Source organism: Medicago truncatula, chromosome 5 (assembly GCF_003473485.1).
Source record: "Medicago truncatula cultivar Jemalong A17 chromosome 5, MtrunA17r5.0-ANR, whole genome shotgun sequence".
In the NCBI taxonomy this organism is placed as follows: domain Eukaryota; kingdom Viridiplantae; phylum Streptophyta; class Magnoliopsida; order Fabales; family Fabaceae; genus Medicago; species Medicago truncatula.
This window is the reverse complement of record NC_053046.1, coordinates 5993605-6013758: the sequence shown is the minus strand read 5'-3', so window position 1 is coordinate 6013758 and position 20154 is coordinate 5993605. Positions and strand designations below refer to the sequence as shown.

The 20154-nt window shown below is 33.5% G+C and overlaps 3 protein-coding genes and 1 long non-coding RNA gene across 7 annotated transcripts; 2 read left to right on the top strand and 2 right to left on the bottom strand.

Moving 5' to 3' along the window:
- Positions 1-456: 456 nt before the first annotated feature.
- LOC11410894 (U1 small nuclear ribonucleoprotein A) lies at positions 457-6270 on the bottom strand. Of its 2 annotated transcripts, none has more exons than XM_013598035.3 (10): positions 5806-6270; positions 5658-5720; positions 4546-4630; positions 3939-4007; positions 3663-3744; positions 3380-3431; positions 1578-1690; positions 1415-1484; positions 955-1040; positions 457-838 (listed from the first exon to the last, which is right to left on the bottom strand). In XM_013598035.3, the coding sequence occupies exons 1-10, from the start codon at positions 6166-6168 to the stop codon at positions 796-798; spliced, it is 1026 nt and encodes a 341-aa protein (XP_013453489.1). In that variant the 5' UTR covers positions 6169-6270; the 3' UTR covers positions 457-795. The 2 variants fall into 2 exon arrangements, with proteins under 2 accessions (XP_013453489.1, XP_003611682.1); XM_003611634.4 differs by having other exon boundaries at positions 3663-3741; positions 5806-6266.
- Positions 6271-8751: 2481 nt separating this feature from the next.
- On the top strand, positions 8752-11552 carry LOC11409873 (soyasapogenol B glucuronide galactosyltransferase). Of its 3 annotated transcripts, none has more exons than XM_039834403.1 (2): positions 8752-8788; positions 10271-11552. In XM_039834403.1, exons 1-2 carry the CDS (start codon positions 8758-8760, stop codon positions 11353-11355), a joined length of 1116 nt encoding a protein of 371 aa, XP_039690337.1. In that variant the 5' UTR covers positions 8752-8757; the 3' UTR covers positions 11356-11552. The 3 variants fall into 3 exon arrangements, 2 of the variants coding, with proteins under 2 accessions (XP_039690337.1, XP_003611681.1); XR_005646301.1 differs by lacking the exon at positions 8752-8788 and adding an exon at positions 9240-9377 and having other exon boundaries at positions 10271-10408; XM_003611633.4 differs by lacking the exon at positions 8752-8788 and having other exon boundaries at positions 9880-11552.
- A 2209-nt stretch (positions 11553-13761) lies between these two features.
- On the top strand, positions 13762-15473 carry LOC11416503 (uncharacterized). Its single transcript, XR_003012387.2, has 5 exons — positions 13762-13868; positions 13979-14102; positions 14337-14556; positions 14645-14817; positions 15019-15473. It is a non-coding gene; the product is annotated as an uncharacterized lncRNA (long non-coding RNA).
- A 761-nt stretch (positions 15474-16234) lies between these two features.
- LOC11410591 (SUMO-conjugating enzyme SCE1) lies at positions 16235-19796 on the bottom strand. Its single transcript, XM_003611630.4, has 5 exons — positions 19331-19796; positions 19159-19242; positions 17146-17298; positions 16926-17039; positions 16235-16589 (listed from the first exon to the last, which is right to left on the bottom strand). The coding sequence occupies exons 1-5, from the start codon at positions 19394-19396 to the stop codon at positions 16527-16529; spliced, it is 480 nt and encodes a 159-aa protein (XP_003611678.1). The 5' UTR covers positions 19397-19796; the 3' UTR covers positions 16235-16526.
- Positions 19797-20154: the final 358 nt, after the last annotated feature.

Below are 20154 nucleotides of genomic sequence, written 5' to 3'. Positions count from 1 at the left end.
AGGTATGAAAATAGATTATTATAATTTACACAGCTCAACAGTGTGTTTTATTTAAATGTAAATTGTTATATTTTATAATTATAATCCCCTCTCCTTCAAAATAAATTATAATCCCCTAGAAGAAAAAAATTATATTATAATGAAAATAATCAATGTATATTTCTTTCAAATATTTTACAGTATAAATAAATAGTTTATTGTAACGTGTCTTAATGTCTTAATTGTATCTTAAATTTCAAAAAACAAAAAAAAAATAATTGTATATCTATATCGCACTCAGTGCGTATATCAAGACTTCATAGCAAATATAACACTCTCGGCTATCACCTTCAAAAAAAAAAAAAAAAGCAAATATAACACTCTCGGCTATCACCTATCAAATTTTATCATAAATTTTAAATAATCTATAATATACACGAAAAATATGATACTAACAAATGATTTAAAATACACAACTTGTATGAATCTTGAATTCTTGATAAATCCACCAAAAATTTAGAAGTACCGTTTATATGAAATTTACAAGGGGATATGATACCGGAGAACTTTATCAATGTAGAACTTTCAAATACCAAGACAAATACAAGAATTTAAATCTTAGACTTTGTCTTCAGAAACCGAAAATTAAATCTTGCAAAGTATTGGACAAATCCGTTAAGCTTCCCTCTATTGCAACCGCAAATAGAATTCATAATGCATCCTAATAGCAAGCGTGTCTCTTAAAAAGTCATGGACGACTTCTCCAATGTTTTACTTTTGCTTCTTTTTTTTTATAAATAATTTCCAGCACATAATTTACTTCGGCTTCCTCCGCATACCCATCCGCGATTTAGCATATCTAAAATTCTTGTTAAGCAAATATTATACAACGTGAAGTAAAGAAATGCAACCCCGAAGAAATAAATAAAATAAAACCCAACAAAAAAAGACGCTATGATAGTAACCAAAGGATACTCTAAACGCATTCCCTCGCCGGCTGGTGAGGAATAAAGGATGGTGCCTTGCAGACTGTTTAAGGCGACAGTTGCGCTAGGAATATCCTGCATGCATGGTTAGCAGTCAAACTGAGTAAAACATCAAAATCTTATCATGCAAATCAGTTATGGCAAAATCAATAGACCACCACATAATCAGTGTTGTTAAAGGGCGGGACAAGGTGGAATGGAGTGGCAGATTTTTGGCTTTTCAGCATATTCCGGCATCGACAACATTGCACATAGTTTAAAATGCATTTTTTAACATAGAAGTTTTTATGTTAGAAGTTAACGTCATTGCATGCAGATAGAGAATACCCAGGGAATCCATTTAAAGTTGAAAGTTGAAACATGAATAACACATGCAGTGAAATAAACTACTCCGATCTACATAATTATTAAATGTGTAACACAAAATTAAAAGGCAAAGAAAAAAAAACCTTGAAATCAACAAATGAAACAGGGGCTCCATATGTGCTCTGCATCTTCAGTTTTAGAAATCCAGGGAACCTGAAAGAAGATGCAAACAGAAGCAAAAACAACTTCAGCTTAATACAGATTTTACAAACAATAAAGTACTTCACATGGTTCGTGTACACTGACCTGGAAAATACTTGGATTAGCTCTTGTTCATTACAAGAAGGCCCCAAATTAGCTACAAATAAAGTCGCACATGGGGTGGTATTCGTTGGAATGTAAGGATTGGAACACTTTTTCTGTCAAAGAAATTAGAAATGCAAGTTTTTAAATTATATACAGTCTCAAATTTGTACGACATGAGGGAAAAAAAAAAAAAAAAACATGATTATACACGGTGATTCAAATATTAGAAACATACTGAAATAAGCATAATAATGATTAAACCTACATTTTATTTTATAATGGCTAATGATTGGTATAGCTAGAAGAGAATATTACAATCAGGTGTCCTTAGAGAAGTGCATGGTATCATGTCAATCATAATAATACTAAAAAACCTAATCAATTAACTAAAGAACATGTCTCTGAGGTGTAGGCCAGTTATTATTATATGGGCTGAGATGCTGAAGGAGTATCATGAAAGAGGTCCAGGGTTCGATAATTGCGATAACAAATTCTCCCTCCCCCTAACAAATTAATCACTAACATTTGTTTTAATAAATTAACTAAATATAAAGCAAAATTGCAGAAAATGAGCTTAAAGAAATAAACAAACTCAAAAAGAAAAACTACAAAAAAAATAAATAAATGCAGCTACAGGTCATTAGTTCGGCAATTGCATTTCCCACATGTGATGGTGAATTTGATATATATGTAGATTAGCGGTTTAACCACACAGGCTTTAATACTGCCTGCAAAAAATGAACAAATGAGCTTCTGAAAAGTTTGTATAACCCCATAGTAAAGAAGATAGTAGAATCTTATCTTAGGTGATTTGGGTTGAGAATGAGAAGACTTAATAGCTAAAAACATTTTAGACATAGGTCGAATCTTATCTTCTGAAAAGTTTTTAGCACCAATAAGCTAAAAAGATTGAATGGGTGAAAGTTTAATAGCTAAACACCAGAACCTAGTCATCGCACCAGGACACAGACATCATCAAATTATGTCCCACACCGATGACCATTTAAATGTTAGGAGCAAGGTAATCAAAATGGAGATCTAACCAAGGATTGGAGGGGAGATAAAATATGATTGGAAGATTCTATCCGAAATAAAAAGATAAATATTAGAGTATCACTAACTAGTACGTCCAAAGAACAACCTAGTGATACAAAGATCCTACCATGGTGGGGTTTAGGAAAGGGTCAGACTGCATGACTCTACCGTAAGCAGCCTTTCACAAGACCTACATGGTGGGTTTTACAATCCTCTGTACAGTTGGGATCACAAAAGATAGCAAAATTGTAAAATTGTTCAATCCTTTGAGCAAACATGCAATCTTGACAACACTAGATAGCCGTCAAGAAGAGGGTCAGACTTGTGAGATCATTGTGCAAATACTATTGAGAACAGAATACTACTATTATTTGTCTAACAGTGGAAAATGGAGCAAAATGGAATATGACTATAAATAGTTGTACGAGGGAAGAAACTGCTATGTTCTCCAAATCATTACCTTCTATTAAAGCGAATATAAATAGAGAATGAAGGAAGGTGGATTTCCATTCCTCATAAAGTTACAAAAACAAAGAGAAATGCCATCTGATTTTTAAAAAAACTTCTCTCCAATGCAAGCAAAAGAGACACACAAAAACAAGCTTTTGAATTCCTCAACACACAACAAGTGGAGGAAACAAGTTTCAAATCAACAGCAGTGTGTTTTTTTAGGACAGAAAGATATAACCATTTGAACCCTATAATAATGGGAAAAAAATTTAAGGTGATGCAGAAGTCAAATACATCGAGTGTTTTATATCACTTACCAGATTTAGAAATAGACCGTCATGCATAGCATTCCCATCAGCAATTCCATGACTATAACCAAAAAAGAAAACAAAATTTAGACAATATAGCATGAAATATAAAGGAAACAGCTACCCCAAAAATTTAATTGATAATTCAAATATATTGGTTATTTTCTTCTAGTGGAGGAAGAGTTCGACAATTGAATCTCGAAATAACTTTGGAAACTGAAAAATGTGCTTTATCTGATCTAGAAGCAATCACTTCCATATAACAATGCTGTGATTAAGTAGTGCAGATGACCTTTGTGCAGGTGGATAACCAATCATGTTTGTGTTGAAAGCAGGATTACCCATTCCAGGCATGTGAATGCTGCTAACACCTGCTAGTGCCGAAGAGTGCAAAACATGTGTAATGTGAGCTCATATATAAAGTGTCATTTGTGTGATCAATACTTAACTGGTTTCCAAGAAAGATATTAGACATTGAACTGAGTGAAATAATAGAATATTAAAGGGAAAAATCCATAAAAGTCGCATGCATAGAGAACATCTATGCATTTATCTAGAATCAGCTTACCAGAATCAGGAGTTGGCCATGATGATGCGGATCCACGAGCTTTCTTATCTGAGCTAGCTCTATCATCATCTGCTTGTCAAAGAAAATGGCAATCAATCGCACCAAATCTATCTGGAGGCTCTTGAAATAAAATGAGAAAAAATAATTTTTTGAAGATTACAGCAAAATTTGAGGCATTTTAGGCAATGCCACTTAATCATGTTGCATGGTAGTCAAGTTATTAGAGTGATATTTTACAATCGACAAAATTCAAAATTGATTATGCTCCGGAAATTTTAGTGAAAACTAAAATGTTTGAATAGAACAAGAGAAAAATGTTTTTATTCCACACCTCGATTTGGTGAGAAGTGAGAAAAGGGAGCTTTTGAGTTGGGTTGAAAAATTAAAAGACAAACCACTTGACTCGAAACTCAATTGAAACTAAAACAACTTCAAAAGCAATTTCATTCTAATTCACCTTTATCAAACATTGATTCAAACTCGCACTTAATTACGAGAGAATTGAAACTTTCTAACATTCACCCAAACACACAAAACCTATCAAATTTTACACATCAAAAGTAGTTCCAGTCTGAATGGAAAAATAAAGAATTTAAAACACACACACCTATCCTTGCACGTTTAGCTCTAGAGTTGGATTTAGCCAGATCAATATAAAGCGTGGACCCCTTTTCAAGATCAAAGATCATCCCCTACAAATCACATCAATCAAAAAGATCAATGTTAATATAGCAAAACTGATTGACCAATATATTCACGGTAAACAGTAATTTTGCTCCTTAAATGTGTGAGACAGTATCATTATAGTCTCTCAATGTATCAAAACTTCAAAAACATTCCCGTGTGTGTCATCATCTAATAACTAGTAATTCTAGACCAAACTATCAAACAAAAGACTACCAAACTAAGTAGTAACATAAGACAATAGGAGCAAACCGACTAGCAAAAGATACAGTGGAGAAAGATGAGGAAAGTGAGAGGAATCTCATTCTCCCGCAAATGTGATTTCCCCGATAAAAAAATTCAACAGATCAAACACCAATTATTCTTTGTATTATCGAAACACCCACTCCTATATTTTTTGAAACATAGTGACACCGCCTTACATATTCATGGACCATATAGCTTTTTAATCATAAATTCAATGATGTGACATAAAATAACGAGCACATAGCAAATAGTCATTTTGGTCCTTGAATATGTGAAGCGTTTCCACTATAGTCTTGGGGAATCTATTGAGATTACAAAATCATCCCTAAGTGTGTCTTTTGTTAGTAAGTTTATGAACAAATTGCCTAGCAAAAGATACAATTAAAAGCCAAATTAACTAATGAAAGTAATATTTGAGAACCAAATTTAATAACGAAAGACACATTCAAGTGATTAGAGTATTCGGGTAGGGCCTCACTCAACCCTACAAAATCGGCCTATAAGGTGAGGACTTTTAAGTAGGGCCTCACTTATAAGCACACTGTCAATTATATCTCATCCAATGTAGAATTTTAAGTATTAAAACACACCCTGTTGCCCAAGACTGGACATTTGGAGTGTGAGTCGTCAACATAACTCACATTGTGAGACCATATTGCATCCAATGTGGACTTTTAACATAAGTAATTTTGAATTTTTGATACATTCAGCTAGTTGTGACAGTGCCTCGCACATTGAAAGGACCAAAATAATTGTTTATTCAAAAATAAAAACACATAATATCCTCACATTAAGGGCATGCAATGCCATAATAGCAGATTGCTGATTTGAGAAAACAGCAAAAGCAAAAGCCTGTCACAAACAAAACACGCAAAAATTCAGAAACAAAGCAAAGAAATAATCCACAATAACATGTTTTACGCAATCAAAATTGTACCTGCGATGAATTATTGGGACTCCGAAGATGCGAAGACTCATAACCAGGAAATTCACGAAACAGATTATAAATTTCACGAGGCTTAACATCTTCAGGAAGACCAGCGATGAAAAGAGTGCGAACATCATTGGTTGAAGCAAGCGGAGAAGGAACGTAAGAATCATACACCTGTTGTTGTTGTGGAATGTACTGAGGATGAGGATGAGGATGATGCGGCGGCGGTAGTGGAGCACCGGGTGGCGGTGGTATCACCGGAATGGGTTGATACTGCGGCGGCGGCGGCGGTTGTTGCGGTGGGTAGTATTGATAAGTTAGAAGATTCGGCGGTTGGGTTTGGGAGTAGTAAGCTGCCATGTCATCCATTGAAGCTTGATTTTGCAGTTCACTGTCCCAAGCCTAGAATTTTGATTTTCAGTTTTCGATTTTGATTCTTTTGTTTTTGTCAAAAATTAAATAAAAATTGTTTTGTAAGTTACTTTAACAAGATGAATTGTAGTGGGCTGGTCAGTAGTAGACTTACAAAGAGTTTGCTTTTCACACCTACTGAGTTTCTTGTTTCACCTCTTAAAGTGTGGGAAATGAGTAGTTGTTGAAGGATCACATGTTATCCAAAATGTGTAAGATTCGCTCATCAACCTCAAACAACTTAAATTCTCAACACAATTTTAGTGTGCACAACAAATATTTATATAGAATAGATCAAATTTGAATGATAACTCATTTTTAAGAAATTCACTACTTTCATTATGAACAACGTTTTGTGTGTGTGTTTGTATACATGGGAGTTGCTAATTTACACCCACTTAAAAATACTAAGGTGAAAATTAACAAGCTGCACACACCTAAAATCATTAACGTGTAAGTTATTAACCTACACTCACTTGATTAAGGTGAAAAAAAAATTGTGACACATTTTGGAATGAATGTTCATTTTTTGGTTATGATAATAGTCTCGTTTTAGCTATAAATGTCAAAACCGGGTGGTAGAAGAGGAAAGTTGTGTTACCCAAAATGAGTTACGTTATTGCAATTTGCCACAGTAAAGTTGTGATTGAGTTTTTTTTTTTTTTTTTGTGGTGGTTGGAATTTGAACCCCGAACTTTGCATATATTATACATTGTCCCTACCAACTAAACTAAACCCAGGAGGACAAGTTGTTGAGTTGACAACACATAGAATCAATATTTCTGATTTTTTTTTTTTCCAATTAGAGGACAAATCCCCACATTATGTTTCTTGACTTAATCCCCAATCATTTTGTTCATATATTTTTGAAAGATGGGTGTCCAATACCTCCATCATGTATGTAGTGGAAACTACGCAAGAAAGACGAAGCTCAGAGATGACAATATGCTTTTTTTGATAGACAAACTTGATTTTGATATCTGATTGGGTAACATTTGGGTGACATTGGGGCGCCAATGTCATGAGATATTGGCCAACCACAATATCACAAGTGACTTTCTTCTTCCTCTCTCTCACAAGATTCTTTTGTTTTTTGTACACTTCTGACATTGTGGTTGACCAATGTCACATGACATTGACACCCCATATCGCCCAAGTGCTACCGTGATCTCATCTATATTGAAAAAAGAGACTAATCATCCAACAAAGAATCAAATGAAGTGATTCCAATTCTGTTGAATAGTGAAGATGAAGAAGAGGAAGATTTTTAGAAGATGAAGAAGCAATTTTACTAGTTAGGATACAACACTTTTTTTGTTTTTTTTGAAAAAAAAAATGATATATATTAACAACGACATGAAGTCTCCTTAACACAAGGTGTACCAAGAAGTCCCCTAATTATTACAAACTGTCAGATTACATGAAACAATTAGCCAATACCCAAACACAACAAAGGGTTTGACCACCACCCAATAAAGCCATAAACAAAATTGATGTGACTATTATATCACAAAACACCGACAATTTATGTGGATAATATTGCACCATATTTTATGTTTTATCCTTTCTTTCATTTCTTTTTATTTAGATACTTTCTCTTGTATATATTCCTCTTAAATGAATTATGGGTCTGTTTGGGAAACCCCAAAAATGAGCTTTTAGCTTATAGCTTATAAGCTCGTTTGACAAAAAAAGCTCTGTTTGGTAACACTTTTTCACCGTGAGCTTATAGCTTATTTCACGAGCTTATAAGCTATTTTTCAGAAGCTATTCCAAGTAGCGTTTGAGCTTATAGCTTATAGCTTCTCACTTTTTCTTCCAATTTTACCATTTAAATTGTATTTTTATCCATTATAATTTTTATAATAAGCTACGTAATAAAGACTACTATCCCTTTATTCCAATTTTTGTATATATATCAGCTGGCCTTTTTTTTTTTTGTTTTTAAAAAAAATATATATACCTTCGTTTTTTTTTATGAAACAAAATACTATTATTCTATTAGTGTTACCTTTTTTTTTTTTTTTGAGGTAAGTGTTATTTTCTTTATTCTCTGTTATTAGTATTACTCTATTAGTGCTACCTTTTTTTTTTGTTTTTGAGGTAAATGTTATTTTCTTTATAAAGTGGAAACATTTAAATGATAATAAATATAAGATAAAATTTTAGTGAATAAAATTTAATTTAATTTATAACACATAGGATATATTAAATTAATAAATTTAAAGTATTTTTTTAAAGAAAAATTAGTTTACAAAATTACAAATACTTAAATTAATGATATAATTTTTATTATGAATTAAGAATATCCTTTATGTCATTTTACATTTATCAACTAGTTGAACCGCTATTTTTTACCAAACACTTCAGCTAGCTTATCAGCTATAAACTATCAGCTAGCTTATCAGCTATCCGCTATTTTTACCAAACAGAGCCTATGTCTCATGAGAAGAAGGGGGGCTCGTGTCATATACAAAGATTTCAAGAAGACACTTAATTAACCAATATACTATACTCACGTTGGTGAAAATCAAACCACGTGTCCTGATGATGTACATGTACCACTTAAAGATCCATGGTATGATAACGACAAATGAATTACTGTTTATCATCCTTAGATGATTGTGAGCGTAGTATCCATGTTTTTTTTTTGGTTGGTTGAAGATAATACGCTCAATCTTTGAGTTCATTCGAATTGTAAGTGCCAAAATTGTCGGTAGATATTTGATGTCATACCGTAAAGTTTTAAGTTTGATGTAATGTTTTTAAACGGTGTTTTTGACTTAGAGATATCTAGACATGCAGTTTTATGTCATCGTTGTGCATTTAAATTAGAGCAGTGATATTTTAACAACTATTTGCTAACAACTTCAATGACAACTTCCTTTTCTCTCTCTTCTCATTGATAAAAAACAATGGAGAGAAAAAAAGGAAGAGAAAATAAGAATATAATGTGAATATGAGAGAGAAAATTGTCTAAAAATTGTTAAAAAATAGTTGTACAAATATCATTTCTCTTTAAATTAAATTATGCAAACTGTCCTTTTCTCTGCAACTCACATTTAACTGCCGTTTTTGGATGGACAATTAACTACCGTTCAAAAACAAACAATAATTAATCATCGGTAGAGGCATTTTAGTCGGTTCAAGATTCTTCTGATCAAACCGTAAGTGTCTGTCTAAAGAGCAATTTTCTTCAACTAATTTACTAACAGTTATTGAGGTGTTTACTTTTGTCCTTATTTCCTTGTTTTATATAGATAAAAACTTAGCATTGATGATATGGTTTCTGATAAATGTAAGTGTCTAAACTTCATGCACTCAGGTCCCACATTTGTAATAAAAAATGTAAACTTCAAATCAATGGAAAAAAATGTAATAATCTTTCAAAAATATTAAAAAATTAATCCTCGTGTCCCACGATTGAATTATTAAATGTCAATTTATTCAACATGCAGAGAATCAAATTTGCTTAATTAAACAACAAATTAAAGAGTGCTTAATTAATTCTTATCACCAAAACACGTCTCTATTAAGAAGATTATTAACTACCATAACTCCTCTTATATAAAGAACCAAAATGTCCTAGTCCTAGTACTAAGTGTGTGACCAAAAAAACCTTTGCAACCCCAAAACTCTAGAATCACCACCAGCTCTATCACTATCACCATGGAGGATCAAACTAAACCAAAACTGAAATCAATTTTCTTACCTTTTCTCTCAACAAGTCACATAATTCCATTAGTAGACATGGCAAGACTCTTTGCACTTCATGGTGTAGATGTTACCATAATCTCCACAAAATACAACTCCACCATTTTTCAAAACTCCATTAACCTTGATGCTTCACGTGGTAGATCCATTAGAACACACATCATCGATTTCCCAGCTGAAAAAGTTGGTATCCCAGCAGGAATAGAAGCTTTCAATGTCAACACACCAAAAGAAATGATCCCAAAAATCTACATGGGACTTTACATTCTTCAACCCGACATCGAAAAATTGTTTGAAACACTTCAACCTGATTTCATTGTCACTGACATGTTTTTTCCTTGGTCAGCTGATGTTGCTAAGAAACTTGGTATTCCTAGGATTATGTTTCATGGTGCTAGTTACCTTGCTCGTTCTGCTGCACATTCTGTAGAGGTTTATAGACCTCATTTGAAAGCTGAATCAGATACTGATAAATTCGTTATACCGGATTTACCTGATGAATTGGAGATGACAAGATTGCAATTACCAGATTGGCTTCGGAGTCCGAATCAGTACGCTGAGTTGATGAAAGTGATTAAAGAATCAGAGAAGAAAAGTTTTGGTTCTGTTTTCAATAGTTTTTATAAGCTTGAAAGTGAATATTATGATCATTACAAGAAAGTTATGGGAACTAAAAGTTGGGGACTTGGACCTGTTTCTTTATGGGCTAATCAAGATGATTCAGATAAAGCTGCAAGAGGGTATGCAAGGAAAGAAGAAGGTGCAAAAGAAGAAGGGTGGTTGAAATGGTTGAATTCAAAACCAGATGGTTCTGTTTTATATGTAAGTTTTGGCAGTATGAATAAATTTCCTTATTCTCAGTTAGTTGAAATTGCACATGCACTTGAAAATTCAGGTCATAATTTCATTTGGGTTGTTAGAAAAAATGAAGAAAATGAAGAAGGTGGTGTTTTTCTTGAAGAGTTTGAGAAGAAAATGAAAGAAAGTGGAAAAGGCTATTTGATTTGGGGATGGGCACCACAGCTTTTGATACTTGAGAATCATGCAATTGGAGGGTTAGTGAGTCATTGTGGTTGGAACACTGTTGTTGAAAGTGTGAATGTTGGGTTACCAACAGTGACATGGCCTTTATTTGCTGAACATTTTTTCAATGAGAAACTTGTAGTTGATGTGTTGAAAATTGGTGTTCCTGTGGGAGCTAAAGAATGGAGGAATTGGAATGAGTTTGGGAGTGAGGTTGTGAAAAGGGAAGATATTGGGAATGCTATTAGGTTGATGATGGAAGGTGGTGAGGAAGAAGTTGCTATGAGGAAAAGAGTTAAGGAGTTGAGTGTTGAAGCTAAGAAAGCAATTAAAGTTGGTGGCTCTTCTTATAATAATATGGTGGAATTGATTCAAGAGCTTAGATCAATTAAACTTGCTAAGGTTTAAGCTTAGAATAAGTTGCTACTAAAATTCACTTTTTTGTTTTGTTAAATGTTTGTCTTTCTTTTGTTTATCCTATGAATGAAATTGTGAGGAAATGTAATGTGTTGCAACTTACGAGAAGGTAATAAATGAAGATGTACTTTTTTTACAATGTGTGTGATAACTGGAATAATGAAAGGCATACAACAGTATTTGCTATATTTAGTGTGTCACATATCATCATATTCTTTCGTAATAATTTCATCCTTGCAATTAAGGGTCGTTTAAAAATTGGTTCATGTATTCGCTAATCCTTGCAAACTAGTCTTGCAATCATTAATCATTTAAAATTTCGTCCTTTGACCAACTTAATCACTGCCATGTCACTAATTTGATGACGTGACAATCACTATCACACATGAAATTCCAATTTTTCCCTTAAGAAGAGGATAAAATATTGAGAAAAGAATTGGAAACCCAGGGGTAAAATTGGAATTTCATGTATGGCAGTGATTGTCACGTCATCAAATTAGTGACATGGCAGTGATTAAGTGGGGAGAGGGACGAAATTTTAAATGATTAAACAATGCAAGGGTAAATTGCCAGAATTAGCGATTACAGGGACCAATTTTTAAACGACCCCTAATTGCAAGGATGAAATACATATTTAAGCCTAATTTTATTTCAAAAGTACAATATTTGCTATATTTAGTGTGTCACGTGTTATCACATTCCTTCATAGTAATTTGATAGAAAAGACCAATGACTAATGACAACGATGATAAGCAACATTCATGCTATATGCCGTGAGCAGCAAGCGAAGCTCCGTAGAGGATCTAGCAAAATCAACTCACTGGTAGACATTGTTTCAAGCTTGGCTAAATAGTACAATATTTGCTATATTTAGTGTGTCACGTGTTATCACATTCCTTCATAGTAATTTGATAGAAAAGACCAATGACTAATGACAACGATGATAAGCAACATTCATGCTATATGCCGTGAGCAGCAAGTGAAGCTCCGTAGAGGATCTAGCAAAATCAACTCACTGGTAGACATTGTTTCAAGCTTGGCTAAATAGTTAGAGTACATATCCTCCTTCCTAAAAGTGTAACAAAGTTGGTACTCCCAATCCTTAACCATGTACTTTTTTATAATGGCTATTTCATTTCCATATTGATGAGTGAAAACATTTACTTGTTGTAGTAGATGAAAAGTATGCATGGAGTCAATATAGCAAACAATGTCGTTTAAACCTTCGTCCCAACAAATCTGAATCCCGTACATCAAAACCAAAATTTTTGCATAAAGAATATTCGAGTAACCAATTTAGTATAGAACCCGTACATGAATTTATCATTGGAGTCTCTAATTAAGCCACCAAAGTCTGCCATCCATCCGGCCATCCCCGAATTAGTTTGAGCATTGTCATCCACGTTGAGGATATACGAACCAGCTTGGCTTCTTTGCCAAGCAATAAGCAAAGGTTGACTACCAATACACTCTTTAAGCATATAATGTTTGATGATAGGAGCATACCTCTCATGGAGTCTTTGTTTAAAATCATAGTTATGATGCGTGATGTGACTTGAGTATTTTATATATTACCCACGCCATCCGTGCTTGAGTATGTTATATTAATTTCCTATTTTCCAACCGGTGGAAGAGGGGTAATGTATATTGTTGTTTTCCATCATTTTATAAATAAAAAATAAAAAGGAAGAGAGATAATGCAGCCAGAAGTTCGTGGTTCCTGAGTGTAAGCATTTTATACATTTTACCAGGTACTATTTGCTTATCACTCACATTATATTATTTTTAGTCAAAACAAAAAATCTACATCAAACTTTTGTCACTCTTAGTCATAAAAAAAATGCTACATTAATCTTCTAGACAGAAACATAATAGTACGTCTTTGTTTCAAAAGAAACCATGCTACCAAAAATTTCTATGAACACTTCATTTTTGTGTAAAAATATGTTCCTTTTTCTTTTTATTATTTTAAGTTTTAAGCTTTATTTTTATTGAAATAATAAAAGTTATTACTTTTTTTTAGGAGAATAAAAAATACTCATGTAGTCTCAAATATAAGCAAATTATCTTTCCATCAAATTTATTGGATAATTGATATATTTGTTTTTTTTAAGGAACTGATATATTTGGTTTATAATCAGTTATCCAACTTGACAAAATAATTTTATTTATATTTGAGACCAGACCATTAATGCTACTATTTATTATTTTATTTTTGACAAACTGCAGTTGAATCACTATATACATGCTCTGTTTCCACAAGTCTAATTCTAAGCATTCTTCTACCACAAGGTAACTACATTTTCCACTCTTTTATTCTGTATTTATTTATTTATACTCTAATCTCCTTCATAATCACATTTAATAAAACTATGAGACAGTTGCTTATGATTTATAGTCCAAGATTTTCAGCAAGCGAAGGAAACTATTATTACAAGATCCATGGAAATGGGTCTTGCCAGAATTTACTTCACATTATGGCATATCTGTGATACCAAGCTGAGGTAATAAGAAGTTGACGTGCTATTTTCTACAGAAATATTTTATTTATTAAACTTTATCTAATTATTGCTATAGTTGTGCTCATAATGTTCTACGCTTTCTGCTTAAATAGGTACCTATCTTATGTCATGGATGTCCCTACGCCAACAACAGATTGTCTTAACTTGGTCTATGATCTGCTAGAACCTCCTGTTATCACGAGGAAAAATAGCAATGCTTCTTTGAGCTGCCTGGAGGTATCATCGACATCTCTTTTGTTCAATCGATGCAACTTAGATTGATTAATGCTATCTATTATTATAAATTTTTTTCAAGTTATTTCGTGAGGTTGACTATGAGATTAATCGAAATTTTTTTGTTCACAAAAAAAAGGTTATGTTAAATAGACTCCTCTATACTAGTCAATTTACTATTTTGAGTTGTCATTTGTTTAATCTTATATATATGGCTCAATTTGGTCATCTAATCAGAATGAGACTACTAGGAGAGACCAAGGCTAAAATTGAACAGCTACTTGCACTTACTTTTGAGAACTACACCTTCCCTTGACGAGTCGCCTCTGGTACTATTGAGGATTTGAGACCAGCATCCGTTCATGCGCCTGCGTTGAAACCTGCCGTTGAGCTTTACAACCTTCTTCATGATATCTGAACTCCTGAGGCCAAAATCACTTTCTGTCATTGTTTCCAGGTTAGACAAACTCAATTTTTTATGACGACGATAGAATTTCTAATTGAATATGCTTTTTCGGTTTCATTAACCACTAATATTTTTTCAGGCTGCCACTGACAAGAGGGCTACAAGGTACCTGTCTGATACAGATAGATGAATATATTGCGCCTGAAGGCTGATTGATGTGATTAAGGAGTGCTTACCAGAAGATGAAAAAAATATGCATAAATCTAGGGGATGAGATTGATTCCAATATCAAGATTCAATGTCAAAATATAGGTTAAGCATTGTTTGTCATCTTGAATTTTTCTTGTCTGTACTTGATATATCTAAAGTTGAAAATATACAACAATGCAATTTTTACAGTGTTAAGAAGAACCTTTTGAAGGGTAGTTTTAAATTAATCATGTGTTAGGCAGTGCCCCTAGGTGGTAAATTGTCTTGTATTGACGAGGATGTTTCAATGTTTTGTTTTTGCAGAAAATGTTGCTTAATACATTTGTTGATGACATGTATACGTTGCCGAAGAAGATATTGACAAACTATGAATTCATCATTAGCCGGTTGCCATGCCTTGGATCAAGAAAAACTGAAGGCCAAACAATTAAGAAAGTTTAGAGGTAGCCTGTCTTTAGACTGAATATATGAAAAAGAGGAGTGCTATGGACACTCTCTTTCTAACACTTTCTCCAACACTCACTCTTTTATTGGGTGAAATTCATGTGGGTACCATACATTGGAAATGGATCCCACATAAAATGGTGAGACCCACATGTATTTAATCCAATATGAGAGTGAGTGTTAGAGAGAGTGCTAAAAAGAGAGCGTTCTTAGCATTTCTCTATAAAAAAAACATTATGATATTGTTTGATCCATGTCACCCATCCTATTTAGTTAGAAAAATGATTGGGTCTTCCAATCAGTTCAATTTGAAATTCCTGCAATTGAACTTGTCTATAATTTTGATATAAAACCTATCATAATTAGTCTTGAAAAAAGAATCATTGCTTTATTAAATAGACTTTCAGCACAACTATCCTTTTAAGCAAAACTATGCTTCCTTACCTTACCCAAGTTTTAGGTGCTTCTCTGGCCCTCTGCCAATAGGAATATACACCAATACCATTGCACAGAAAATGTTATGGAAAGGGAATCCCATCCTTTAGGAATCAATAACAAGCATTACATGTTGCACATTTAGCAAGCAACATTTATCGGCAGGCAATACATTTATCATATTGCACCTCATGAATTTTAATGGATAATAATATTCTTGATGCATAGAATCGATAAGATCAAGAGATTCAAGAGGTAATGAGCCTCCAAATGTTATGAATCAGGAGAAAACACACATAATTCCACTCTTACATGAATACATACCACATTCAGATATTAGCACGTATATTTACATGAGAAGAAGTGAAAAACTAACATAAAATGAAAAGTCATCCTTACACTTTAGCGGATAACTACAATTTTGAACACACTCCCCAATTTGTTTCTTGGGGGAGGAGTCAACAAGGCCAATTAAGCAGCAGTTGCAGTACTACCACTGAAGCACATTCTTACAGGAAAAATGCTTCATCACCTAAGAAGCAAAATTTCATTGAAAGTTTATCTTGCCATGGGATGTATAAAGGCTCTAACAAACCAATTGACCAAATCATCTATTGTTGATCTTCACGGAAACAACAAATTCAGAATAGGAAAAAGTTTCGGCGCATCAATCATAATATCATATAATAGTAAATTATCCATTTCTATAGGAAATGTACCAGTGAAGTATCGCCAACAAGTATTATTCGTTGACTTTCAAATTGTCATATATTAACATGTTATCCAGACCTGAGAGTAAATAAAAATAGTCAAAACCAAAAAGTCTGCATGTCATAGCAGTCAACAATCACGCAACAATTTTAGCACCGAGCAAGAAATGGTAAACAACAGCTGCCATACTAGGATATTTCCTAAAGTGAGCATATATAGCACTAGATAATAGATGGGTATTGCTTTGCTTGCTGCTTGACTCTTCTTTTATACTCCACAGCATCCTGCAGAAAATATTATTACGTAAGGACACATTTTGGTAATCACAAACAAATACAAGCACCCTGGAGGACTGGTTTCATAGTAGGCCTACATGACCTAAGCCGTGGGGAAAAGTGCTACTTATGGTGGGTTAGCAAAACAATAATTTAAGCACCCTAATCTAATTGGCTATAGTTCTACATTACATGTTGCATATACAACAATTTCTCAGCACCTACTCTTATTGCACTGTGTTAATAAGATAAAATGCCACTTGAAGAGCATACATATTAAGAATTCTTATGGAACAGTGGGTCGTATATCCATTTGAAAAATGAAGGGGTTTTCGGGTTATCTACCTGAATGAATAGATGATATCCTTCTGTTTGGGCAGGGTCAGCAGGGTTTGGCTGATCAAGCAGGTCTTGAATACCCACAAGGATTTGCTTCACTGTTATAGCAGGTCTCCACCCCTAAACATGCAAGAATGATAATGTAAATCCACAGATTCAGAAGCATGTGAAATGTCATTATAATAGTTTCAAATGGTTATGCATTCATCAAAAGAATCATACTTACGTTATCCTCATTAAGTATAGACAAGCAAACAGTTCCAGATGGATACACATTAGGGTGGAAGAAACCTTGAGGGAATTTACACTTTGGTGGTTTGCTAGGGTAGTCTTCACTGAAGACCATAGTCAGTGGGTAATAGCCACCTTCCCAATCAGTCTGCAGCAAATGCATGCAAAATAATTACAATGAAATAAATACAGTGCCCAATGTTGAGCAAGCAGATCAATCATTTGTAAACCTAATACAAGGCATAACCTCAGGTAGCAGAATCTGACAAGCATAAGCATGAAGTAATTAATAGTGTCCAAACTACTGACCAACCACTCAACATTTACAAACATTACCCAAGGCATGAAGCAAGAGAACATTATTTGTTAGTATAAGCTTTCAATGATAACATGTTTGAGTGATTTTCAAGACTTTGCCAGTTAACATCAATTGTTAATATTGATGGTTATGTATTGAACTAATCAGTTAACTCATAACATACAGGATAATATAATTCCGTTGTACAACACTAGTATCAGAAATAAAGTATGGATGCAGCAGGATGGATCAGTGTCAAGAAAGTGTTGGCATGAGTTGTTAAATTATTCATTTTAATATTTTCAATCACGAGTTGTTAGGTAGTTAGGTGCTGATGGCTTTTACCATATGTTCGAATTTTCCCTAATGGGTTTCATAATAGTGGAGTGTGTGTGATTATCAAAGGATACCAATTCTACTCTGAATCCTTAAGAGAAAAGATATAGGAAATCGGTTGAAAAATTTGCAATACACCAAGACTGTGATAGGATTTATTTTGTTCTTCAACTTTGGTTTCTTTCAATTCTTACCAGGTTACTGGACTTGATTTCATTGGGAGATGTTATTAATGAATCACCCGACCCCCTTAGAATATTACTAGTATTTGGTCAATCCATCAAACCACAAATCTAAAACTCTTCAGTACAATACAAACAGTCAAGTCTTATTCCACTAAGTGGGGTCGGCTACATTGATCAAATTACGTCATAATGTGTATCATAAACCAATCTAAAACACTTTGGTGGATAAATAAAATTGAAATTCAGTTGAGCCACTTCATATTTTACTATCCTTCAGTCAAATGTTCAGTGGACGAATAAATTATTATTTAGAAATCCCGCTCAATCACAGGAAACAAGATAAGAAATAATAACAAAGAGACATAGAATGGCACTGCAAATGGATGAGCTTATACAAAATAAGTCCCAGGGCGAGAGTCAATAAGCAAAACTAATAGCCATAACCAAATACTTTTTCCAACATACCTCGTCAATTGTTAACACGTATTAGTTAAAGTCGGTGTTGTCAATCGCGGTCGCAGAAAATAGCAGTTTGATCAAATTCCATTATGCAATAGTGCTATAGCGCCGCTATAGCCACTACTTGACAACATTTTAGCGACTTTTTCAAATTCCACTATACAATAGCGCTATAGGTGCTATTTTAACACAATGTTCAGGTTATACATATTACATAGGGAATAAGCTTGGAGTATTATTCAACTAGACAGGCGAGTTTCTTACAATCATAGCATCCTTAATCTACAAGTCCCTTCAAATTCAGGGCTATTTCATGGCACGCTATCACTAATTCCATTAACAGTGGTAGAAAAACAATTTGTCATCACATGTAAGTCCTATCAAACGCAAAACTCCAACAAGACACTTCGGACAATAGATTGTTAACTAAATTACTCTCACAAACAAAGGCATAACAAACACAAACACATGCCGGACACAACACAATTTCAAAAAGCATCACTATCTATGAAGCACAAACACAAAATACATGCCGGACACAACACAAATAATAATTTGAGCAAATGACATGATTCAATACAATCACATGTGTCAGCATAGTACACAAACAAACGTGTCAAACACATCAGAGACACCTTTGCCTTCGATTAGAAGTGTCGGTGCTACAGATATTATTATTATTATTATTATGATTAAATGCAAATAATAATGTATAGAAATATGAAATTACCCCAGCCTTTCCAGGAATAGAGCAATGCCATGCCATCAAATTGATTGTACCATCAGGATTAGTTTCAGGCTTAGCAACGAAACCCTAAATTGAAAAACATGAATTAGAAAACAAAACTGTTAAAAACATATGAATTAATCGATAAAAAACAGAGAAAAATGTAGGAAATTACATGAGGATGATTCTTTCTCCATGATTTACGTTCCTCAGCAAGACGACCACGAGCAATACCAGACATGTTTGAGTGTTCTCTGTTTTGGAATCGATAAAACCTTCTTTTTTTTTTTTTTTTTTTTTGTGTGAAACTAACTTCTCCTAATCTCAATGTATTGTACTTAATATTTTTCTAGAAGCTTCGATATTAATTTCGTTGTGTATAAATCTTTTGATTCGATTTGATTGATGGGATTTATATATTGTTTCGGAAACTACGGACGAGTCGTCCCTTGATTTTCTGCATCGCTTTGCTGTATTTGCGTGAGAATCACGCCGACTATGTCCCACACGCCTTTCACGTGACTCTATTCTTCTTTGACAAATGACTCTATTCCTATTTTCCCACTACCAAGAAGGATAACGTATGGTATCTCCTGCGTATCCTGCATCGATATATGTCCGATACTTTCTGATACGTATTGGGAGAGTATCCAAATATTAAATTTTATTTTTTAAAAAAATAATTTTCCAATACGTACGGATGCTTGTGTTTTTTATATTATTTTGATTTCTGTGTCTTTTTTTTTTTTTGTAAAAAATAAGAAAAAAACATTATATTACTATAATATATATACATTTTTTTTATCTTTCTTTGGTGCCAGTACGACTCACACCATACCACATAAACAATTTCATCTTCCCCTTTCTTAAAAATTGGGGTTTCAACTTTTTCTTCCAAAATGGTCGCCTTCCACTTTGGATATAGTGTTTTTTTTTTTATCGATATAGTATAGCACTAGCAATGTTCCTTTTGGATAAAGTATAGCATTGATGTATAAC

Excerpts from the sequence above, each read along its gene's own strand:
- LOC11410894 (XM_013598035.3), bottom strand. The coding sequence starts at position 6,168 with ATGGATGACATGGCAGCTTACTACTCCCAAACCCAACCGCCGAATCTT. Across the intron at positions 1,691-3,379 it reads ACGGTCTATTTCTAAATCTG|AAAAAGTGTTCCAATCCTTA; the intron begins GTAAGTGATATA and ends TTTCTTTGACAG. Across the intron at positions 1,485-1,577 it reads CTAATCCAAGTATTTTCCAG|GTTCCCTGGATTTCTAAAAC; the intron begins GTCAGTGTACAC and ends ATCTTCTTTCAG.
- LOC11409873 (XM_003611633.4), top strand. The coding sequence starts at position 9,880 with ATGGAGGATCAAACTAAACCAAAACTGAAATCAATTTTCTTACCTTTT.
- LOC11410591 (XM_003611630.4), bottom strand. The coding sequence starts at position 19,396 with ATGTCTGGTATTGCTCGTGGTCGTCTTGCTGAGGAACGTAAATCATGG. Across the intron at positions 17,299-19,158 it reads CTATTCCTGGAAAGGCTGGG|ACTGATTGGGAAGGTGGCTA; the intron begins GTAATTTCATAT and ends CATTTGCTGCAG. Across the intron at positions 17,040-17,145 it reads CTATACTTAATGAGGATAAC|GGGTGGAGACCTGCTATAAC; the intron begins GTAAGTATGATT and ends TTGCATGTTTAG.